At 39.8% G+C, this 9,343-nt stretch overlaps 1 protein-coding gene across 1 annotated transcript in view; it reads left to right on the top strand.

Moving 5' to 3' along the window:
* Positions 1-9,343, top strand: part of NTRK2 (neurotrophic receptor tyrosine kinase 2) — a 428,347-nt gene that overhangs the window by 314,107 nt on the left and 104,897 nt on the right. The window contains exon 13 of the mRNA XM_069105060.1: positions 4,480-4,610. Within this exon, the coding sequence (XP_068961161.1) occupies positions 4,480-4,610 (131 nt within the window). The remainder of the gene's footprint in view (positions 1-4,479; positions 4,611-9,343) is intronic.

Raw genomic sequence — 9,343 nt, 5'->3', positions numbered from 1 at the left:
TTGGAGGGCAATTTGGGTTAAGTGACTTGCCCAAGGTCACATGGCTAGTATTTGTGTTAAGTGTCTGAGGCCGGATTTGAACTCAGGCCCTCCTGACTCCAGGCCCAGTACTCTGTTCACTGTGCCACCTAGCCATCCCCTTGACTCATTTCTTAAAGAGAATTCTATTCACTGAATGAGTGTTACCTCACTCTAAGTGAGTAGGTGAAAAACCTTAGCCTAAAAGGGCCAGGGTCTCCCATTGCATCCTAGGTTATCTCTAGTCATGTTGATGATTATCTGGTCACCGAACCCAGACGGCTCTGAAGGAGAAACTGAGGCTAGTGACCTAGCACAACCTTCCCTCACTCAAATCAGTCAACTGCAAGTCATGTCATCATTTCCCTGATGCCGTGGTCCTCTTCTAAAACAAAGGACAAATACAATGAATGGCCCATGTAAGTCCTGTGTAGAATCAGATTGGGAGAAGGATTTCCCATATTCAAAGAGGTCTCGTGTGTATTCATGTTTGTGGATGGCATTGTGTATCAAGCCTTGGAAAAATTGTTGAGCCTCCTAAATTAAATCCATAATCCATGATAAAAAATAATCCACAAAGGAAAAACAAATGAAGAATATACACTCAAGACAAGGATAATCATTGAACTATTCCATTAGTGTATCTATCTTTGATAGCTACTAAACATGGATGATCAGTAAGGCACAGAATTAAATAGGAAGAAGAGAGAGGGCTAGATCGCATTTGAAAAATTGTGCTTAAAAAGATAATTCTTAGAGCTTCCCCTTGAAATAAGACCCCATTTTTTAAAACCAGTAGTCTTCCAGTGGCAGTGAATGATGGAAAACCATTGACCTCTTAAGGAAATGCATGCTGGACAAAAATAAATTACATCATATTATTAATGATGAATTGCACATAGGAAGATGCATAAAAAGACATCAGAGATGTATTACAGGACAACACGATGGATCCATTGGACAGAGAGATTGAAGAATAAAAGATGAACAGACAATCCATGTGCTAGACTGGCCTCCCTATATTGTTGAGACCTAGAGTACCAAACTTGGGGACTTACCCACTTATGGAGGATGTGTAGGTGGATATAGACAAGGGTTACACAGGATGAGAAGGTGGGAATGGATGTCTCTCCACATATTGGAGGGAGTACCCTCACTTGTGAGATCATAGATACTCAGAAACTGTGAAGACAGGAAATGACATACAAGAGGAAATCTACATACCCTTAGCCAGACCGCTAACCATCAGTGTTAAGAAGGATGTCATGTGAAAAAGCTGATGTGCTTTGAGGTGAAATGGGGCAATCCCAACTAGGCCAGACAAAGGACAGACAGAAATGATTTCAAAGGCCAGGACATAGCTTTAGACTGGTAACCACAGTCGTTGTGGATAATTTGCCAACCCCAAGTGCATTTTTCAGAGAGGGGCTTCTTCACTCTGAACAGAAGGGCTGGGTCTGCAAGGTGAGTGGAATCTGCCAAAAGGATATGAAGTTGCAAATGCAAAGGGATGTGTTTCTTTATACGCAAAATAAGAAAGGCTCCTGCATTGTTTTGTGTTCAAGTATAGGTGGATATATTAGCCCCAGTTAGCTCCAGTCAGTATTGCCTATATATCCTGCTGGGTAAGAGTTATTAATCTTTTTTTGAGTAATGGACCCCTTTGGCAGTTCAGTGAAGTCTATGGACATCATTTTCAGAATCCTTTTAAAAAATCATCATGGAAGAAAACGGTAAATTTCAGTTAAGAGATAAAATGAAAATAAATATGTAATTTGTTTTCTTATTTAAGTTTAAGAAACCATTGAAATCTCTCCACAGAGGTTTGGAGGGTCCGTGGACCCCAGGTTAGGAGCCCCTTCTCTAAGACCTCTTGAATATAAGACAAGACAAAGTACTTTTAATTAGCAGGGCCCAAATATCCAATCTTTTTCTGACTCCTCTATGAACAACATGGCACCAAGTTAGCTGGAAAACTGCATTTGCTTAAAATTATAAGCTATTTTTAAGTGGACTGGAATGCATATGAGGAGGTTTTTATTATTTACATATTGTCTTGTCCTAAGGCACAAGCCATGTAATTACTTGTGCCTGAAACCATAACAAAACATAATCACCATTTAAAATTCTTTTCCTAGGGAAAAGATGCATATTGATGCCTTTAAAGGTCAGTATCAGGGGCAGAAGCAGAGTAGGGTTGTGTGTGTGTGTGTGTGTGTGTGTGTGTGTGTGTGTGTGTGATAGTGGAACTAATTATGGTTCTATCTCTAACTTTATACACCTCAGTTTGCCCAAGTATCCTTTTTTCTCTTGCTATCATAAAGAAACGATGAAAGTCAATTCAAATAGCAAAATACTCACCTTCTCTGGCTTCAATGCAGAGTAAATTAAGTCAGTGGGAATTCCACGCCTGAAGAGCATGTGGCAGGCAATGAGCTAAATATTTACTCTAATTAGTTCTTTGTTCTTGCATCATATCAGTGCTTTTTAATGTGGTCACTCTTCCCAATGAACACATTTCTTACTTCATTTTATTACTGCTGCTGCAAGAGGAGAGATTTCTATCTGCTCTGGTGTATGTGACTTCTGCGAATACAATGGCCCCTTTAATTTCCATTCCCCTGAGTTCCCACAGAAACCATGATCTCTTTCATTGTGTTTCCCACTTAATCCACCTCTTGATCCTCCTGAAAGTCTGTTAAGGACCACCTGCACTTTACATTATTTTCCATAAAGTAGATGTGAAAGGAGAGAACATTAAGCATGTATTTACTGAGCATCAGCTCCGTGCCCAGGATTGTGTGGGCACTGTGGCCCTACCCAGAAGGGGCCTTTACAATCTATTTGGGTAGAGATGACAGCAGTAGGGATCATATGTTCATGATCCCAGGGTTCAGAATTAGGAGAGACCTTAGAAATCATCTAGTCCAATCCCTTCACTTTTCAGATGAGGAAACGGAGGACTGGGGAGGATAAATGACTAGTCCAAGATCACACCGATGCTAGGTGAAAGAACCAAGATTCAAACTCAGGACTTCTGATAGCATTCTTTCCACTGGAACAAATAGTACACCTTCAAGTGGTATTATCTTTGAAAATGAAAAGCATAGATATGTAAAATGGATATAATCCTAAACATAGTGGAAATGTTCATCTAATTGATATCCTAAGATCACAGACACAACTGGTAGAGATTTCAGAGAGCCGCACCTGGAACACTCTCCCTTTTCAGCTTCTCCTCTTCCTGGTTTCCCTGGCTCCCGTCAATGTTCAACTCAGATACCCCGCCCCCACCCCCCCAACCCTTTGTTCAAGAGACTGTTCCTAGTCCTCCCTACCTGTCCCTCTGATAGCGCCTCCCACTTACAACGGATACCTTGTATGTTCATAGTTGCATATTGTTTCTACTCTTAGAATATGAGCTTCATGAGGGCAGCAGAGTCCACATTGTTGCCTTCCATGCCCAGCACTTAGGTAGATACAAATCATTTCCTAAAGGCTAGTTGTCTGTTTTGGTGATTCTGTTTGATCTTTTCATTTTGCAAACAAGAGAAATGAGACTGACTTCAAGAGGTTTTAAATGTTTTGCCCATGATCATATGGGTCCTAGATAGCAGATTTGAATGCGGGTCTCCAGATCAAGGATCCCTTCCACTCTCTCTCTCTCTCTCTCTCTCACACTGTTACATAACATAATACCTATTGAATTATGGGAGTCTCTACCACATCTGGAGAAAGTGTATCATGATCTCTGTTTAAAACCAAGAAACAAAAATCAGGAAGAGATTGAAAGTGAGTTTATTGGGGGGGGGGAGGGGGCTAAACAAGTACACTCAGATGATTCAGAACAAAATATATACAAAAATAATTTGTAGGGGCAGCTAGGTGGTGAAGTGTTTAGAGCACCAGCCCTGAAGTCAGGAGTTCAAATCCAGCCTCCGACCAGACACTTGACACCTACTAGTTGTGTGACCTTGGGCAAGTCATTTAACCCTAATTGCCTCACCAAAAAAAATTAAATTACAAAAATAATTTGTTGGGGGGCAGAGGCACTGATCACTGGAGGGAGAATATATCTCTTGTAGGACTTGGTATTTAAAGGAGCTAGGAAATCTAAGAGGCAGGGTTGAGAAGGGAGTGCATTCTAGGAGGGGGGGATGGCACATGGGCTACACAGCCTATGCTTTGCATCCATCGATTCCCCCCCCCCACCTTCTGGCAAGAACTGTGACTGTTCCACACTGCATCCCACTGACACCTTCTAGCAATTCAGAGTCATTGCAAGGATGGGCACAGATTGACTCCTTTTGGAGGGACTGCCTGTAGAAGAGAGTACTAGGGAATGAAGGGAACCTCATGCCTGCCTACTAACAGTCTGTGCCATTGATTCCCTCAACCCATGATCCACTACCCACCTCCCTGTGCTTCGGCTCTAATTTTTATTCTTTGTTACTTTTACAGTCGTTCAGCACATTAAGAGACATAACATCGTTCTGAAAAGAGAACTAGGTGAAGGAGCCTTTGGAAAAGTTTTCCTTGCTGAGTGTTATAACCTCTGCCCTGAACAGGACAAGATCTTGGTGGCAGTAAAGGTAAGAAAATCTCTAATTCCTGACAATTCCATGTCTTGAGACTGATACTTAAAGTATTTTTAGCAAGCTTTCCGGCGACAAAGAAAACAATGTGGCAAAGTGGATAAAGAGTCAGGAAGACACTAATTCGAATCCCACCTTAGATATATTCAATCTCAGTTACTCTGGACATTGTTGCTTAACCGCATGGCTTCAGTTTCCTCTTATGTAAAAAGGGGATAATAATAATATTTACCTTATGGGGTGGTTGTAGCAGTCAAATGAGATAGTATATGCAAAGCTCTTTGTAAATCTCAAAGTGCTATCTAAGTGTTAGCTATAATCTATATTGATTGACTAAATTGGCTGCAATCTGCATTGATGGAAGGTATCCTCATACTGGGGGTTCCCTTTACTGGTTAAGTCATGGATTCTTTTAGTATATAAGTATTCAGGAATAAGCAGTCCCTGCTACAATGAATACCAGTGTTCAAATCTACTTTACTGATGGAATAGTAAGACATTCAACTCTAGGGTCAACTTTATAGGGCACAGTGGATCATAAAGGTCACCACTCCAATACTGCATCAGTTTACAGATGAGCAACTAGACCAAGAGAGGTCAAAGTGATTTACTCAAGACCATATAGTAAATGACAGATTCAGGGTTTGGAACAGATCCCTGGTCTCCGTATACAGTATTCTTTCCACTGTACCAAGCTTTGTGACCACTTACATGTAGACCTTACTGAATTCTTAGTCACTCTTCAGAATCAATACTAACAGAAATGTGGACAGAGAGAATGGAAAATCCCACTCACCCGAATACAGAGAGTCTGGTCTCAATCTAGGGGCTTAATGAAGCTGGCTGGAACTTGCTTGGAAGAGTTGGTTGCTAAACTGATTGTTAAATTTTCAGGGTGAGCATTTCACCATGGAAATCTGCAAAACCTTCAAAGATCTTGATCGACTGTTTTGTTGATTGTTTCAACTTAAAAAACCATTAATAATTTAGATTAAACTCAAAATTACATTGTGGGTACTTTTTTTTTTTTCTGAAGAGATGGTCGTTTAATATTTCCCAGATCACCTCTGCCTCAATTTGGCTTTGTCTTACTGTGGCTACTTAGAATCTTCAGCCTAGGATCTACCACATGCCTGGACACCTGGAGATGAGAGTTGTAGCATCCTTTAACCTCCCTTAGTAGGGAGATAAATGATTTGCTTTTTTCCTTTCTAAATCTTTCCCAAGCTTCTAGAATTTGAGTCTGAGGCCCAGAATAGGGTAAAATTAGGTAGCATCCCAGGTAGATTCCATCTCCTCTAATTAGGTGTGATATATTCTTGTCATGAGCAGATTTTATAATGCCTTTCATTAAAATCATATGATTACCATAAAGAGAAAATAACTGACCATGTACATGATATTTTTAAATTTGTGAAGTACTTTTTGTCTATTGTCTAATTTCAACCCCACAACAGTCCAATGTGTTAAGTACTGTTGGTATTATTATCCCCATTTTATGGATGAGGAAACTGAGGTTCAGAGAAGTTAAGATGACTTCCCCAAGTTACCTAGCTAGTACATGTCAGAGGTAGGGTTCAAACCTGGGTCTTCCCAATTCCAAGTCCAGTTCTCTTTCCTCTAAGTCCCAATGTAAATGAAAATTTCAGAAAGGGGTGGAATTTCCCATGATTTCTTTCACACACAAGAAAAAATGATTTTAAAACCTCAGAGAATTTTTATTAAAATTCCAAGGAATCTTTACAAATATATTATCATATATAAAAAAATACCTATCAAAGTTTGAGTTGCATGTAAAATAATGAAGTCATGAGTTGCCTTAATGAAATATGTATATAATAGATATTAATGTGATTATCCACAAACTTTTTTAAATGTCATTTTTTGTCTTGAACCCCTGATGGATATTCCTTGGGGATGGTTTCGGGTAGTTGGTGAGGACATGTAGGAGAGTATTAAGAAATGGGATACTTTCAACCTGAAACAACTTCTTTTAAAAAGTGCATGGACAAATCTTAAACACTTAATATGGATTAAGGATCTTATTATTATCAGGACAACATTTCATTGTTACAAGGGTTTTATGGCCTACTATTGCTGTGGTTAGTGTTTATTAACTAGCATAATGGGCAGCTAATAAAAAGAAAGACTTTAAAAAAAAAAGTCTAAACTTCTCCAATCTGCAGACTAAACATTCTAAAAGTAGCAGATGGAGCTCAGATTTTTCCAAGTAGAAATATTCTACATGTGTTTTTCTTGTCATAGAAAGGAACTAACTTGGGTGGCAAAAAGTCCCAGGGACTGTCAGCGAATTCCATATTTTGAGCAAATGAAGGCTATAAGTCTCTTATGATAACCAAGTTCATGTTTATAAAATAAATATAAGCTTAGTGAATGGATAAAGAATGATTCATTTGGATGGGGTTGAGGGGGGAATTAAGGAAGCCTTTGAGAGATTTGAGGTTTAGGAGGTGAAGTTGGGGAGGGGGAGGTTGGAAGAGGTGGGTTTGATCAGGCAGAAGGTTTAAAAAAAAAAGAATCTTTTCTGACTCTCAGAATGTTTAACTCCTGCTGCCTCTATTGCTTCCTTCCTTCATTGACTACCCTGGGGAGGCAGGGCCAGAAATGATTAAGACCAGCATTTTCAAAATGCTCTTTCTGCATTTCTGTAATTCTTCTAATAGTCTTTCTTGCTCTCTTGGGTGAGTGGAGCTAGAGGGGCCTTTAGGTAGGAGTACTACTAACAGGAACTTTTCACAGTTACGGCACAGTGGCCACACTGGCCTTGAAGTCAGATAAAAAAGGGTTCAAGTCATAGTTGTGAAACATACTGGATGGGTGACTATGGGCCAAGTACTTAACTTCCCCAAACCCTAGACATCCTCTCTAAGAATGTCAGTTCATGCTAAGTCCCACTTCTACCATTTATTACTTGTATAGCCTTTGATAAGCCACTTAGATCTCAGGGCTTCAGTTTCTTCAACTCTAAAATGAAGCGATTGGACTGGATGAGCTCTAAGGACTCTGCCATCTTTAAATCTATAATCTTAAGTTACAGAAGAGTTGCCAGTTAGCATGGTGTAGGGCAGAAGTGTCAAACTTGCCATCCACGAGGCAGGCAGCAAAACTCCCAAATGCTGCCTGAAACAAATTAAAATGTAATTGGGAAATGTTTAACAAAATAAACAAAAATACAATACAACAGAGGTGATTCTAATTTGCAGTTTTTTAAATAATGTGCTGCTGCATTTCTATTAGAGTTTGACCCCACTGGTTTTGAAAATATCCACACATGGACTTCAGTACATTGATGAAATAGAGGTTTTAGATAATAAGGGAAGAGAGAATCTAACTTAGTTATTCTTCTTGTGATGCCCTGAGGAGAAAACATGTTCTAAGGGATTTGGACTCCAAGCCTGGGCTTCCCATGTGATTTTATTTGGGTATCCAAGTGCTTTGGGGCTTTTTAGTCAGCAATGTTTTAGACAATGGCAAATCCTGAAAGAAATGGTACCTGAGACCAAGGTGTCCTGCCTAGAGACTTGAGGAAAGCAGTTCATTGAAGGCCAGGACACCATGATAACTGCATCCTTGCCCTCGCTCTGTAGCTGTATCTCTACCTCACACCAGGATCCTGTGCCAGATCCACCCTGAAGAGTGTCAGGAATTAACTGTCAGACTGTTCTTTGAACCTCTCCTTCAAGATCAAGAACAGGACAGTGGGAGGGCTTTTCAGCAAGGCAATAGCTTTGTCCCAAATCCAGGTCTGCTGCAGAAACACATTGAATCCCTGAACTCAGAGTCAAGGTTCTGCCGATGTCACCGTAGCTGTTTGGTCTGCTCTTAGCTCGTGGGATATAAGATTCCAACTTGCTGTTTAGTAACATCACTTCTGCCAATGTGGCTCTGGAAGTCTGTGGACTAGATTATAAGGAAGGCCATAAAGATCAAGAACAATGTTTTGTGCATTTGTATGTCCAGCATAGAATTTTTCACTTTAGAGAATGAATGAATTGCTGAATTTCCCTTCAATGCCCACCCCTGTTTGTATGCCTTAGTTTGAATTAGCTGACCAATAGCTAATCATGTCCTTAATTTGTATATGGTTGCTTTAGTGCCAAGATGATGAAAAAAAATAGAGGTTTGACTCCCTTTTCTTCCTTAAAACATTTTCTCCAAGATCTTCCATCTAAAAATATATCCACCTTCTGCCATTTGACCAATACAGCCAGAGTGGACTTGAATATAAATAGTTCATACCCAGACATAGGGCTACCTATTTACTCTATCCCTTCTGGATGGAGGTGGCCACCCATACTACTTGGATGGGCAGGAGAGTCACCAACCTCAATTATTCTGGTTAGATGGAAGACAGCTGGCCCTTTCCATCTGCCCTACCACTACATGCCTAGATCCCCAGCCATTGCCGTCTGACCTGCCAATGTAACACGAGAATCCCTCAACCTTTTCATCTACTTTACCTGCAACCTTAGAATCACTTGACCCTTCCATCTCTACTGCAGATGAATCTCCCTAATACATACATATATTAAAAATATACATATATTATATATTGTGTTGCATGTATGTATACATACATATATACATACATACATTATATATATATATATATATGTGAAGATTCACTTGCAGAGCAGATGGAAGGGTCTCTATATCTATCGGTATCTATCTATCTATCTATCTATCTATCTATCTATCTATCTATCTAT

This window comes from Petaurus breviceps, unplaced genomic scaffold (genome assembly GCF_028583685.1).
Source record: "Petaurus breviceps papuanus isolate PSGF00001 unplaced genomic scaffold, PetGlider_PUasm1.0 138, whole genome shotgun sequence".
Classification (NCBI taxonomy): domain Eukaryota; kingdom Metazoa; phylum Chordata; class Mammalia; order Diprotodontia; family Petauridae; genus Petaurus; species Petaurus breviceps.
This window is presented reverse-complemented; position numbering and strand designations above follow the sequence as displayed.